General features: G+C 43.7%; 1 protein-coding gene across 2 annotated transcripts in view; it reads right to left on the bottom strand.

Moving 5' to 3' along the window:
- Nucleotides 1-16,046, bottom strand: part of DOCK1 (dedicator of cytokinesis 1) — a 484,307-nt gene that overhangs the window by 351,934 nt on the left and 116,327 nt on the right. For both annotated transcript variants that reach the window (XM_074373399.1, XM_074373400.1), the window contains exon 23: nt 9,743-9,851. In XM_074373399.1, the coding sequence (XP_074229500.1) occupies nt 9,743-9,851 (109 nt within the window). The remainder of the gene's footprint in view (nt 1-9,742; nt 9,852-16,046) is intronic.

Genomic DNA, 16,046 nt, shown 5'->3' on the forward strand with positions numbered 1-16,046 from the left:
AGCGTTTACTGGGCACCGATCAGAAATGAAAACTCCGGGCTAGAGTATAGCTCAGTGGTACAGTGCACAGTTAGCAGGCACGAGGTCCTGGGTTCAGTCCCCAGTGCCTCCATTAAAATAAATACATAAATAAACCTAATGACTTCCCCCAGCCCTAGGGAAAAAAAATGAAAAACCTTGGGCTCCCTCCCCAGAATTAGAGAGTGGGAATCTGAATTTTAACAAGCCCTCCAGGTGACTCGTGTGCACACACCAAGCCTGAGAAGCATGGGTCCCTTGGGCTATGGGTACCTGGCCCAAGGGCGGCACCCTCTCCAGCCCCTTTTCCAACCGCTGGCCTGGGTGCCACAGGTATCCTGAGTCTACGCTGACCTCTACCATAGGTCGGATTTTATCCCAGAAAAAGCTGCATTCAATTCCTAACCCCCAGTACCTGTGAATGTGACCTTCTTTGGAAAATAGGGTCTTAGCAGATGTAATCAAGTTAACACAAGCTCATACTGCAGGAGAGAGGACCTGGAATTCCAGATGAGAGGTGTCCTTATAAAAAGAGAGACACACAAAGACACCGACACATATGGGAACACCCTATGAAGATGGAAATAGAGATTCGAGCGATGCATCAACAGGTCAACGAATGTCAGGGCCATGGCAGGCAGCGAGAGAGGCCTGGAGGCAGAGAATGGGCCCTTGTGTTTGTGCCCCGCCCTCTCGATTCATATGCTGAAGCCCTACCCCCACCATGTGATGGTATTAACAGGGGGCTCTTTGGAAAGTGATTAGGATTAGACAGACGGGGTCATAAGGTTGGGGCTCTCAGGATGGGATTGGTGTCCTTAGAAGGGTCACAAGAGCACTTGCTTCCTGTCTCTGCTGTCCGCCCCCTGAGGATGAAAGAAGTCAGCTGTCTGCGCCTGCGACGCAGAGGAAGGCACTGCCCAGAACCCGACCCTGCTGGCACCCTGATCTTGGCCCTCCAGGCTCCGGACTGTGAGAAGGAAATTCCTGTCATTTATAAGCCACCCTGTCTACGATCTTCTGTGGCAGCAGCCCAAACTGACCAAGACAAACACCCAGAAGGAACTGTCAGAGAACAAATTTCTGCTTTTAGCTGCCACGTTCGCAGTGTGTACTTGAAGCTGCCCGAGGAGGCTAAGAGCACTTCCAGGCTTGGCTCGGCCCCCTCAGCCCTGGGCCCTGGGGCCTCCCTCTCTCCCCTGTGTGAGCAGAACTCTCCACAAGGCCCGCCGCTGATTCTCAGGCAGGTTGGGCCGTTCCCCTCGTGGCTGTTTTCTCCTGAGTTGCCAGACTTCAGCGGCCAAATATCGTGTTCCAAAAAGTCCTACCCTGAAACAGAGAGCACGACCTGGAAGGTCGCCACCCAAGCCATCTCATCCTTGCCACGCAGATGATGACAGACTTGCAAGCAAAGCCCCGACTCAAGTGCATCACACCCTTGGATCAATCAACACAGTCAACCACCCCCTCTAAAAATTAAACAACAAGGGAAATACTTTGTTTGCTCTTAGTCTATCCTCCTGGCTCAGATGCTCCCAATTTCTTTAAAATACACGCTGCTCTATGACAGTTCCACGTTTCACTGGCTGACTTCCTCAGGGCCCAGAATCGTCTGAGCTAAGGGAGTTGGACTCCACAGAGCTCCTCTCTCCTTACCTGACTCAGCCACCCATCCTGCACCAACAGACGCCAAGGTTACACCAGCAGGTGGCTTCTGAGGATCAAAGCCCCCCAGCCACACGACACCACCATGGAGTCACTCAGCCCCACAAAGTGTAGGAGGAAGTGGAATCACGGACAGAACCAGGACTCGAGTGAAAACCAAGGCCAGGCAATCGCGTGGAACAAAACAGCCCAGGTGAGAACGGGGCACGGATCCATCACACGGGGAGCCAGTCCTGACGGCTCTGCTCCTGACCTCTGCAGACCTTCAGAGCATCTGGGAATCTGACTGTGCCCAGCAAACCGGACAGAACAAGCTCTCTGCCACATCGAAAAGGGTCGAACAGGAAGGTAATTAAAGTACTTTACGGAAAGGAAACCTACAAGCAATCTAAGTGCCCAAACATAGAAAAAGGGTTAACTAAGTTCTGGTACAACCACGAGGTAATATAACCTTCAGAAATAAGTTTTTGAAAATACTAAAGGATGGAGGGAAACGCAGGTGGGAAAAAATGGTAAAGGTATATGTGTGTGTGTATATATATATATATATATATATATATATAAAAATACACATATATGTAAATATACGTACATAGACCCCATACATCTGCATCTCACACAGCATCATAGATACATGACAGTGCTAACTAAGGAGAAAATGCAAACAATTATAAAGACAAAAACGCCACCAGTGTAACCCAGGGGACGTGTGATGACAAGGGAGCCTTATTTTCCTTAATTGACTTTTTGGTATTTTCCACTTTTCTAACAAGATCACATATTACTTTTAAAACTGAGCGCAAGGACACAGGAAAGCCCCGCTTTGTTTACGGGAACTGATAAGACTTCACATCCTTCTGGAAGTCCTGAATGCAGCGCCTGAAGGGGAAAATACAAGGGCCCAGGAGGCAGGGCCCCTGGGCAGGTCAAAAGGTACCTGTGAAACCTGATTTTCTCATGGCAAGGAAATCCTGTTATTTCTGAACCTTGTTTGTTGTCATCCTTAAAGCATTCAGATAGTTCTTCCAGGGGACAAAAATATGCTATACTCACAAATTTGTGAAAAGAAGCGTGGACTCCAGACGCTAGCTCAGAAATGAAAAAGCAGCAAAAACATCTGACAAGGAATTACTTTAGAAAAAGACAAGGAAGTCGCGTTCATCTCAAGTCGGGGTATTATTTTTAAGGAAATGAAAAGCATGCTTCTTGGGGGGCAAAACTCGCCCGACAACTGTAGTTACTGGGCTGCAGTATGGCTTATTTCCCACGCAGTTCCTTCTGGAGAAGGCCAGGTGGAAATGGGACCATCAGTGTTTACAGAGGCAAGAGGCGGGGATGCCTGCCCCCAGGGGCAGCCCCCCAGAAGGCAGGCAAAGTCTCAGGCATCTGTGTGCCAACCTGAGCTCGGGTACCTCAAATTCAACTAATCTTCACCCCAGTCAAATCCACCTGCTGATAGGGACCGTCACTGAGGGCCAGGGACCTGTGGCTTGACCAGATGATGGAAGACACACAGAAAACTGAGAATATTTAATACTACACTAGACAGGAGAGACAGTAGAGGAAATCTAAGGAAAGGGAAAGAACAGTGTTTTTCAAATGTGGGCTGAGCTCCATCAGCCATTCAGGAAATAAATTCAGTGCCTGTCAAGCAGCAAATTTTTTTAGTAAAATGCATTAGTTCAGAATAGACTAAAGGATACCAGAATAGAATAGAACATGCCAGAGTACATCACGTGGAAAAAAGGGTAAAAACTTTCTCAGGAAATAAGATTTTTCAGCTTCATATACACAACACACACACACACACACACACCAAGACTATATTTCTTATTATGGGTCATGGTCAGCGTTTCCCCTGCAGAAAGTTCTGGAACTCTCTAGGCAGTTTGCAGGGTGGTCTCTTCCAGGTTCGTCCCACAGAGTTGTTAGTCAGATTTGTAGAACTGAGTGAAAATGTCAGTGCCTGTGTGGACTCTGATTGCAAAGCCCCAGATGCCCCAAATCTAGCACTGCAATCCACGAGTGATCAAGAAACAGAAGCCCCGTACAAAAACAGACATATGGACCAATGGGACAGAACAGAGAGCCCAGGAATGAACCCACAAACTTTTGGTCAACTAATCTTCGACAAAGGAGGCAAGAATATACAATGGAATAAAGACAGTCTCTTCAGCAAATGGTGTTGGGAAAACTAGACAGCAGCATGTAAAGCAATGAAGCTAGAACACTCCCTTACACCATACACAAAAATAAACTCCAAATGGATCAAAGACTTAAACATAAGACAAGATACAATAAACCTCCTAGAAGAAAATATAGGCAAAACATTATCTGACATTATACATCTCAGAAATGTTCTCCTAGAGCAGTCTACCCAAGCAATAGAAATAAAAGCAAGAATAAACAAATGGGACCTAATTAAACTTACAAGCTTCTGCACAGCAAAGGAAACCATAAACAAAACAAAATGACAACCTACGGAATGGGAGAAAATTTTTGCAAAAGATGAAACCGACAAAGGCTTGATCTCCAGAATATATAAGCAGCTCATACGACTTAACAAGAAACAAACAAACAACCCAATCCAAAAATGGGCAAAAGACCTAAACAAGCAATTCTCCAAGGAAGACATACAAATGATCAATAGGCACATGAAAAAATGCTCAATATCACTAATTATCAGAGAAATGCAAATCAAAACTACAATGAGGTATCACCTCACATCAGCCAGAATGGCCATCATTCAAAAGTCCACAAATGACAAATGCTGGAGAGGTTGTGGAGAAAAGGGAACCTCCTACACCGGTGGGAATGCAGTTTGGTGCAGCCACTGTGGAAAACAGTACGGAGATTCCTCAAAAGACTAGGAGTAGACTTACCATATAACCCAGGAATCCCGCTTCTGGGCATATACCCAGAAGAAACCCTTCTTCAAAATGACACCTGCACCCCAATGTTCATAGCAGCACTATTTACAATAGCCAAGACATGGAAATGGCCTAAATGTCCATCGACAGATGACTGGATAAAGAAGATGTGGTATATTTATACAATGGAATACTATTCAGCCATAAAAAAACAACAACATAATGCCATTTGCAGCAACATGGATGTCCCTGGAAAATGTCATTCTACGTGAAGTAAGCCAGAAAGAGAAAGAAAAAAAATAACATATGAGATCGCTAATATGTGGAATCTAAAAAAAAAAAAAAAAAAAAAAAAAGAACATGAATACAGAACAGAAACAGACTCATAGACATAGAATACAAACTTGTGGTTGCCAAGGGGGCAGGGGGTGGGCAGGGACAGACTGGGCGTTCGAAACTTGTAGATTCTGACAGGCATATGTAGAATAGATAAACAAGATTATACTGTGTAGCACAGGGAAATATATACAAGATCTTATGGTAGCTCACAGCGAAAAAGAATGTGACAATGAATATAAGTAAGTTCATGTATAACTGAAAAATTGTGCTCTACACTGGAAATTGACACAACATTGTAAACTGACTATAACTCAATTTAAAAAAATGTTTAAAAAAAAGACTACAGAATATTGTTTAAAGATTTAAATATGGTTTATAGTTTTGTCCTTAGAATATATGCCATCAGGGATAAAATAAATTGAAACTATGTTATGAAAAAAAAAAAAGAAAGAAAGAAACAGAAGCACCTGTGGCCAACACAGCGGGGTCGTCACTGGGGTCTCGTCCTCCAAGAAGCTTTACAACCAGCCCCGTGAAACTGCCTTGACTCCCCTTCAGACATCCGCAATTTCTTCTAGTATATCCCCAAAGTTTTTTAACTGCTTTATGCATAAACAGAGGACATGTCCACTTCGATGGGAAGCTCCCCAGGGAATGAAGTTTATGCCTTTACAGCCCCAGAGCATCTGATACAGAGCTGTTGTCCGTCCACATGGACGATGGCATGGTAGGGGCCCTGTTTCTGGTCCAACTCATCACTGGTGCCCAGCAACTCTCTCTAGGAAAGCTGGATGGAAAAGAAGGGCAACCTAGGCTTAAATCATCCCTCTACCTGGTCCTGTGGCCTTGGGCAAGTTCATTACTAACTTCATGTAGGATTACTGTCAGGATCATATAAGATGATAAACACAAAGCACTTAGAACAGCAAGTGATCGATGAGTATCAGCTGCTGCTATTCCAGCCCTTGGAGCTCGTGCTTCTTTCTATCAACCTTTGGAATTAATCCTTTGGGAGGCTTCCAAGCATCCCTCGGGGCACTCTCCGTGTGTCTGTAAGAATGAAAGGCTAGGAGAGTTGGCCTGATTGACCATGAAGATTTCTGAACGGCAGAACCTGGAATCTGACCCGTTTCTCCAGGCAGCTGGAGAACATCAGAGCAGCAGCAGAAGGCGACCATCACCAGCTGTGAGCTGCAGGGACACGCTGAGCTACAGTCAGGAAATGAGACGGGCAGGTGCAGCACTGAGGGTGTGGGTGTAAAGGCAGGTTCTGTCATAACTGCGTCAGGAGTAACTGAGCACCTGAACAAGCACGGTGGCTAGAGAGCACGGTCAAGGTGAGCAGAGGAAAGAGAAGGCAATGGGAGAGAAAGACCACGTCTGGCTGGGAGATGCCGCATCTAAGTGCCCTGGGTCGTACGTGTGGGAGAGGCAGACCGTGATCACATTGGGGGAGCAGAGAACAGACCCAGAGCACGCTGGCCAGAGGGACAAGGACCCGCTCACGGGGAGGAAGGAGCGAGAGAAGTGTGATGACAAAGAAGGATCCCCAGGGCACCTGCTGAAGGCTGAGGATGTCCGGGGATGGCTGTAGGCAAGTGAAGGGGGCAATCTGACGTGCAGACAGAAGATTCTAGACTGAGAGGAAAGGGTGAGGAATCGGGACCCAGAGGGAGGAGTAGGTGGGAGAGGCCTCAGGACAGACACAGAGAGAAAGTTAGTTTCAGGTAGCAGAATGGACTCCTCTTCTTCAGAGGGCAGTAAGAAAGGAGACTGATGCTGGACAGATCTCAGATGATCTTCTCGGTTCAGCAGACAGATCAGCATCATTTGCTAAAGGTGGGTGGCGTGGGTGCTGAGCCTCAAGCTCAAGAAGCTGACAGAAATAGCTGCTAAGATAAATTCAACAAGAAATCTTTTTTTAAAAAGCCATTTTATAAAAAAAAAAAAAAAAAACATGGTACGGGTGCTGCAGAAAATGGTAATTCCTCAAAAACTTAAACATCTGACCCAGCAATTCCATGTCTGGGATGGACCTCAAAGAAGTGAAAGCAGGGCTGGGACAGTGAGCTATCTGTAAACTTACGTGCAGAGCAGCGTCGTTCACAAAAGTCAAGAGGTGTTAAAAGCCCGAGTATCCATCAACAGATGCAGCAAATAACAAAATTTGGTAAATATATACAATGGAATACAATTCTGCCTCAAAAAGGAAGGAAATTCTGGCACCTGCTATGACACAGACAAACTCCAAGGCTATTATGGTTAGTGAAATAAGCCGGTCAGAAGAAGAGAAATACTATATGATTCAACTTATATGAGGAACCTGGAGGAGTCAAATTCACAGAGACAGGAAGGAGCAGGGCGGGGTCGGGGCTGGGAGGGAGGCTGGGCAGTGACTGTGTGATGGGTACAGAGCTTCTGCTTGGGAAGATAAAGAGTCCTGGGGATGGATGGTGGTGCTGGCTTCCCATCAGTGTGAATGTCCTTAACACTGCAGAACTGTGCACTTAAAAATGGTTAAAGTGGCAAATTTCCACGTTATTTAATATAATAATAAAAATAATTTAAGGATTTGGCTGCAGCTCTGAGACTGAGGGGCATTAACTGAGGGGCAGCAAAGCAGCACAGAGGGGAGTCGGTCTCCAGAAACACACGGAGGCCCCAAAGCAAGATCAAGAAGTGGAGGCGCCCCGAGGGCACCAGGCAGAGGCGTGAAAGAAGGCACCAGCCACACATGGGCTGTGCTTTCCTCTCCCAGTTAACAAAACAAACAAACAAACAAAAAAAACATTTACCCAAGTCTGCTCCCTTGTGTGTGTGCTCGCTTCAATTAAATGACTCTGGTAAAAATTCTGAGTCCAATGGAAGGCAGTGCTGTTGAAAATTAATTTTGATGCCATGGTTATCCTGCAGTTAGCTATGATCTGAAATCCCCCCGCCTCTCTCTTCATTGAGGCGTAAAATGCTGATGTGAAACCACAAGGTGGGTGTCGGTAGTGGCTTCTGTCCTGAGAAGGTGACTGCAGGGTGCACAGTGCAGCCATCCCCACCCCACAATCCCAGCAGCTCACCTGAACACCACCGAGAAGGCACAGAGCAGGCTGGCCCCACCCCTACTCACAAAGGACATCACGTCCACAGAGCATCTCCAAAATCAAAACAGCAAACCAGGGCCACCCTCAGGAAACAACGTTTAACCCCTAAGAAATGGCAGTCTTTGTCATGTCTCCCCTATGTAAGATGATTCAGAACTGTAATTCCATTTCAACGGAGCAAAACTTACAAAGTTAAAACAACACACAAACGGGGTCCCATGACAGGAATCCTTAAATTTCAGATGCTGAGAAAGTACCTATTGCGAAAGAGCAAAATACAAAATTAGCAGCAAGGGAGGTGACATTTCAGATAGAACTCAGTCATCTGTCTTGCAGATGTAAGGTTTGCACCAACACACGGACGTCAATGAATTCACTTGGGTCTTATAATAAAACACCCACTGAAGGAAGGACTTCCAAGTCTGCAGTCACTAAACGCTTTGACATCAGGGAGGTGGGCAGACATAAGTCAAGCCCAACTCAATTTAATAACATAAGAAGTCTATTTAGACATCTAAAAGCACTTCTGGGCTTAAAACTTCCTGTCACTTATATCTATTCTTAGACTACCTGCGTCTGTTTTTCTGAAATGCCACAGGATTTGGTAGTAAATGTACTGAACACACTGCTAATTTTAACTTTCAAAAAAGGCAGTTGGAGGCAGTAAGAAATTAGCCAAAATAATTAATCCAAAACTTTAAAATCCGCACCACATGGCTTTCTCTGGAAGTCACCAGAGACTTTACAAGAAATTAGCATAAAGACGGAGAAATGATGCTGGAGAATCCCACGGCCCTGCCGGACCTCAGAGATGGAAGACACCGCCCGGCTATTCCTGCGCAGTTACGCTGGTTCCCCTGTCACAGCCGCCGGCAGGCAAGTCTGAGCGCACGTGGATCTTTGCCCCGGACTGAAAAGCTGGGAGATTACTTTCCCAGTGCCTTTTTAAGACAATAGCCATAAAGATGTCTTCTGAAAGTATACATTAAAAGAACATTCAGAGAGGAACGTGAGAGTAGAGACCGCTACCAGTCGTGGAGTGAGCGCTGCAGGTTGGTCATTTGGGAGGAGTCTTGTCCTTTGAAGGAATTAGCACGGGCAGCCTCTTCTGCAGGCAGTCGGCCACATGGAAGTTTCCAGAACGGGGATGCTGGACAGTGCGCAGGTGCTGGGGCTGCTCCCCGGCCCTCCCCACGCCCTGCCTCCTCGCCTGGCCACACTGGCTGTGTCCCGGAGACCACTCACCCCACCTGAGACGCCGGCATCCTCCTCCCAAAGGCCCCTGGGTGAGAACAGGTCACGAGAGGTGGTGAGAAGAGCCGGAGCCGGGGACGCGGGTCCCTCGCCCGCTCTTCCGCACGAGACTCGCTGCAGGACGACGATGCGTCGCCGTGCGCTCAGGTCGGACCGACGCCTGTGGCACCTGCAGCCTCCGCCGCCCACGCCTGCTGGGACCCTGAGCCCCCCTGACAAGTGACCTGAAAACGCTATCCTCACCCACTTCCCCAGCTTTCCGAAAAGGAAACTGGGTACCTCTCCTCGCCGCGGAGCAAAACGATAACCCTGGCAGCATTTAAAGCAGCGACGCAGGACGCGAAAGAATCCCACGGCGGGCGGGTGACCGCGGTCACCGCAGAGCTGCTCGCGGGCCTTCGGCGCAAGTCCCGGCTCCGCAGGACGTGCGGCGCCCGTTCTCTCGGCCCGCGGGGCCCCCACATCTCACCCGCGGTCGGCGCTGCTGCCCGCCAGGCCTACCTTCACCCTGACGGTCTGGTCTGACACGCTGCTCATCATGTCGCTGATGGACCGGAACAGCTGCACCAGAGACTCCACGAAGTCAGCCTCTCCTTTGTTTTCATACAGCCTGCAAAGGAACACACGCATCAGCGGGCCTGGCGCGCAGCGCATCGCGGGTTCCGCTCCTGCATCCGCGGCCGAGAAAGGCGCCGCCTGGATGGCAGGGTAGAAATGTGAGGGGACGTCCTCAACAGCCACCCAGCACGCGAGGCGACTGGGATATGAGATTAATCTGGACCACTCAGCTACGGAGATACGTCTTCACACGGAACAAGTTGATTTTTAATCATCCTATTTGTTGCTTTTTGCATTGTAACAATACAACCTGAAAAATGCAGAAATGCAGAGTATGAGAGAGAAAGAGGAAAAAGAGGAGTAGGAGGGGAGACAGCAAGGAAGGATGGAGACATCCAGCTTTAATTAGACCCACAGAGATTACATCATTCATATTTTGGTGTAGATCCTGCCAGTATTTTTTAAACCCATAATGTCACGTAATTGACCATCACAAAGACAACTGACTAAATTTAACATGATCTTATAACCACTTACAAATGACATTATAATAGTAAACTCGAAATTACTTGATTTCAGAGTAATGATACTATAAAAAATGCTTCCATCACAGAAATGGTGGTTCCGGGAAAACATTCAAGAGGTGGAGCATAGTCAATAAATGGATACTAAGGAAGTTACACACTGGTTACATGTACGCAAATATGTGTTGCTCACAGTAAATAAGTTTCATCTATATTTATTAGCAGTCACTTCAAGTTGCTGCGTTATGAAAAGCGGTATGTGTGCATTTTCTTTTTTTTCAAGTGAATATGTATTTAATTGGTTTTTACAACTTACTGTTTTATATGCATAGAGATGTACATATCATATTAACAAAACTGATGGAAATTTTCTTAACTTCACCAGTTCTTTTTTCCATTTTATATTGTTATTGAAAAACAAACACTGCAAATATTGCATGTAATACACGTGCATTTTAAAATGCTACAACTCAGATGTTTTATTAATATGGACTAGTTTTCTGCCTAATTAGAAGTATACCATACATGAAAACTTGTGTGCAATGGAAAATTTTGTAAACTAAGTGATAATTAATCACCCTAGAGGTAATCTTATATTTAAATGAGTTCCATTGTAAAGCAACAAATTCTGCCTAAAATGGGAAACTGCAACCTAGCGCATCTGTTTTGTAAAGAGTTTTCCAAATAGGAGTTTGCATAAATTGAGTATCAAACAATCACAATGATGGGGTCATGAACTTCTGATTGCAGGTTACATGGAGCAAGGTTTGGCAGACTTGCGCAGATACTTGGGGAGCCTTAAAACATGCAGTCATCCATCCCTCTCCCCCACCCCCAGTATATTTGCCAATTCCAAAGGCTCCATACGGCAGGAGACTAAAAACCAAAATGAAAACATCTGCAAAGCAGAGTGGAGTTTTTATCAGTCTCCAGAGATAATGAACAGTGTTTGGAAAATGCCAGGGAGAGGGGCCCCTGACAACACAGCAGATGCTCAGCTGAAAACCCTGGGAAACCAGAGGAAAACCATGTAAGACTGAGAACTGCCAAGGGTACACACAGCCTTGACTCAGAGCAGCCTCTGAATAGTCAGGGTTTAGCCCCACTTTCTCCGCGTAGAAGGGGAAAGAATGAATTACCTCTGGAAGAAGATCACACCAGTAGGAGCTTTGACAGTTTTACATACTCACAATACTACATTCAAACAAAATCACTAAAGACAGAAAAACACATGGGGCCAAATCAAAGCAGAAAAGAAGAAAACAGACACAGATCCACAGGTGATCAAGACATGGTAGTTAACCAGTAGTTCATCCTATAACAAGAATGTCAAAATAAATATAAGTATTATATTGTAAATAGAGGAAAAGGTGGAAAAAATAGAAAACTAGAAATCTAAAAAATAGAAATGGAGAAAATAGAAGATAAAATAAAAATTCTAGTAGAGAAATGAATCTATAAAAAACAATCAAATGAAAATTCTGAAACAAAAATATAATACCTAAAATTAAGAATTCATTATATGGGTTAAATTGAGATTAGACAGAATTAAAAAGAGAAGCAATGAAATGGAAGACAATCGACAGGAAAATAAACAGAAGCACAGAGACAGAAAACATAGAACAGTGTGTCAGAGACGCAGAGGGCACAAGGAAGAGAACTAATGTTCATGAAACTGAAGTTAGAAGAGGAGGTGAGACTACAAAACGACAAAAGCAACATTCAAATAGATAATGCCCAAGAATTTGCCAAAATTAATAAAGATATCAATCCTAAATTCAAGAAGCTCTGAGAATAAAATAATGCCATTTGCAGCAACATGGATGGACCTCGAGACTTTCATTCTAAGTGAAGGAAGACAGAGACAGAAAAACAGCATATGATACCACTCGTATATGGTATTAAAAAAGGGGGGGGGGGGGACACTATGAACTCATCTATGAAACAGAAACAGACTTGCAAAGTTACTAAATAATCTTATGGTTACCAGGGAAAGGGGGTGGGAGGGGATAAATTTGGGAGTTTGAGATTTACAAATGTTAGCCACTATATATAAAAACAGGTGGGTTTTTTTTTTTTAAGTTTATTCTGTATAGCACAGGGAACTATGTTCAATATCTTGTAATAACCTTTAATGAAAAAAATATGAGAAGAAATACATGTATGTATATGCATGACCGGACTATTGTGCTGTGCACCAGAGATAGATACAGTGTAACTGACTATACTTAAATATAAATTTTTTTTTAATTTTTAAAAAAAGAAGCTCTGAAAATCCAATGGAGGATAAATAAAAAACAAAGCATTCCTGTGCCATCCAGAGTAAAACTGCTAATAACCACAGAAAAAGAGGAAAATGGTAAAAGTAGCTAGGGAAAAAGTTTTAAAGATACTATTACCTTCAAAGGTGTAACACTCAGTCTGATAGCTGACTTCTCACCAGAAGTGATGGAAACCAAGAGAAAACAGAATCATATCAAGAAGAAGAAAATAACTGCCAGTCTAGAATTCTATATTAAATGAAAATATCCTTCAAAAACAAAGATAAAATAATGATTTTCATACAAACAAAACCTATAGCAGACTGTAACAAGAGAAATCCTACACGAAGTTCTCTGGGCTAAAGGAAAAATTATCCTCTAGAGAAATATAAAACTGAAAGAAAGATGGAAAAACAATGATAAATATGAAATGTATTGACTGAATCCTAACTATACAAAACAGTAACATCTTACGAAGTTTAAAATACATGTAGACTTGAAATGCATGTAATAACAACACACAGAAAAAGAGGAAGTACATGGGGCTAAAGTCTTCACCTTTCTTAACCACGTCTTGTATGACCAGGGAATGGTAAAAGTAATCATTTGAATTACTCTATAAGAAGTCAAATTTGAATGCTCTCATCTGCAGGATAATCATTTAAAAAAAACAGTTAAAAGAATGTTAGCATGTTAAGAGAGGAGAAAATTGGAAGATAAAACGAAAATTTTGATTGGTAAAAAAGAATGAAAAATGGAGCAATAAAGGGGAAATATACAGACAACACAGGTAAAAGAGAAAATTAATAGAAAAATAGTAGAAATAAACCCAATATATTATTTAATTACATTATGTGTAAATTATATACTCAAAAGGATTTTCAGACTGGATGAAATAAAAATAGAGCTCTACATTGTGTATAAGAGACATACCTTAAATATAAGGACGTATATAGTTTGAAAGAATGGGAAATGGCATTTCATGCAAATACTAACCAAAAGATAAAGGGAACCTTTTCATTATAAGGAGTAAATCCACAAAAAGAAGGTCACAGCACTAAAGCTGCATGCCCCCAATAACAAACACAGCTTAAAAATCCATAAGGTATAATTAATGGCTCTTTCTTATATTTAAATTTCTACCGAAAATTCCTCAAGAATGAAAACTGAATTATTAGTTTCTCAATCACCATGTTTAAAACATCTAAATGGTTAGTATTTTATAGCAATCCTGATGAAGCATCTTTCTTTCATGAAAGGGAAATCTCTAGAGTTTCAGTGTCTTGGTTTTATTAAATAAACCAAGAAGAATCACGTGTTTGACCCACCTTGAGGTGGAGGAAGGGATAAGAGGAAAACTCAAGAGGGATATCAGCAGATTAACAGACAAAACTTAGTCATCACACCTTGCTCTGTGTAAATGTTGTAACTGTTCACTGACAAGGGACAACTAGATCTTTGTCTATTAACTGCATTCTATTTTTGGAATCTGGGAAATGACAGCAAAATGACAGATCTGCAACAACTTACTCATGATCAATGACTAATTATTCACCAAGCTAACACCAGGTGACAGGCAGACACTCAACAAAGCACCAGAAAGACAGAAGAGGAACTCAGCAACAAGCAGCTTCAGTGACTGCATTTAGAAGGTCTGTGCAGAACGTGCCTGTTTCCTGGCTCTCCAGCTAATGTGATCCGCCCACACAGAAAACACAGACAACAAAACCAGTGGAGAAATGCCCCCGGCAGTCAGGAAACTTTCCATGGATTCCTCATGAACCAAATGTCTTTAGACCAGAGTTTTAAAACCGCTGTTCTCAATTCTAAACAAAATGAGCTTTCTAAACAAAACAAAAAGTATGGATTTGCATGGTGAGAGAGACAGTGGGGGCGGCAATGATAAGTTTCAGTATCTTCATCTCCAAAGTTCCACCTCTTCGTTCTTTGGGAGAATAATCGTTGTCAATTAGTGTGGAATTTTACAAAGCTACTACACTATATGAAAACAGAGTACATCAGTCTGAAAGGAGAAATATAAAAGACCTCAAAAGTTCATTCCACTTGTCAGTTCCAGCTATGAGTGCAATTGTGTTTCTCCCAAGGTAACAGACGTGTTGCAGGTAAGAAAATGAGAACCCGAGTTGGATTTATCCCCCACGTCTGAACAACCACGCACCAGAGCTGCTTAGTACTCGTCACGAATCAAACATCCCAGACATCTGTGCAGGACAGAGGATGGCTTTTTCCTTAAGTAGCCTATACGAAATAGGAATATTATTTCACCTAAATGCAATGCCTTTGATAAGACAGATGAAGACCTACTGAAATGGGATGGTGAGGGCTGGGGTGAGGACAAGACATGACTAAGAAGCTTCAGCCCTTTTGTCTATGATTTTAAAGTCATAATTTTTTTTTCCTCCCATAGATTCTTCTCGGTAATTTCAAGCTACAGATTTAATTTTTAGAAATACTATCACATCTAGACAATGTGGCTACAACTGTGTTCTAAGTTTCGAGAGGAATATATGTCCTTGTCTGCCCTCAAGAACTGTAAAGGTAGCCAAGACACACATTTGGGAAGCATTTGGAGAAAAAACTAAGGTCAAAAAACTGTAAAAGTCCGAGACAGGCAGGGCTCCAAAGCTCATTAAGCATTTGGGAAGGAAGGACCCCAGTCACTACTGTATCTTTCTCATCGTGAGATGAGATCAGGAATGCTCAGACAAGGGTCTTGGACGGTTCCGGAAGCTGCACTGCTTTTTGGCAACTGCTGCTACTTGCCTTCTGACCTCTTTGCATTTTTCGTCTTGGACAGTCTCAGCTCCTGACAAACATGTTATCCCAGCAAAGACACTCAGTAGGGGGTAAAGCCTGGCTCCTCCCACTCCAGGACAAAGGCTGGCACGCGGATCACAGTCCCTGCCAACACCACGCTGCCAAAGGCCAAAGCAAAGGCATTCCAAAGGATGTCTAAACACAAAACACTTCCTGGGTCAAAGCAAGGGTCTGCAGAGTATTTCACTCCATTTCTGCACAACACAGTAGAACTGAATCACATCTGTGGACCACTTACTGCTCCAATGACTTAAAGAGATACTACAGACAGGAGTCTCAGAGATTGACCCCCACGCTAATCCCAAGCTGATGGGGAGGAAAGGCTCTGAGGGGCCTAATTAAATAGGATTTTCTATCCCAGAATAAGTTAAGGATGTTCCAAGCTGTCAGGTAACAGAAACTGTTGGTTAAAAGTATGAGAAAGAGAATGCTAATTGCCCAGCCAGTGTATATTTCTCCATTACTACTTTAAATAAAGAAATCTGACTTTGTTGACAGCATCAATAAACCCATCTAAAAATCCTTTCCAACCTCCCTGGGATCTAGGGTGATCAGGTGACATATTTCTGGCCAATGAGATGGTAGCACATGACACTTCGCAGGGACTGGGGACAGTTCTTTAAA

This window comes from Camelus bactrianus, chromosome 11, assembly GCF_048773025.1.
Source record: "Camelus bactrianus isolate YW-2024 breed Bactrian camel chromosome 11, ASM4877302v1, whole genome shotgun sequence".
NCBI lineage: Eukaryota > Metazoa > Chordata > Mammalia > Artiodactyla > Camelidae > Camelus > Camelus bactrianus.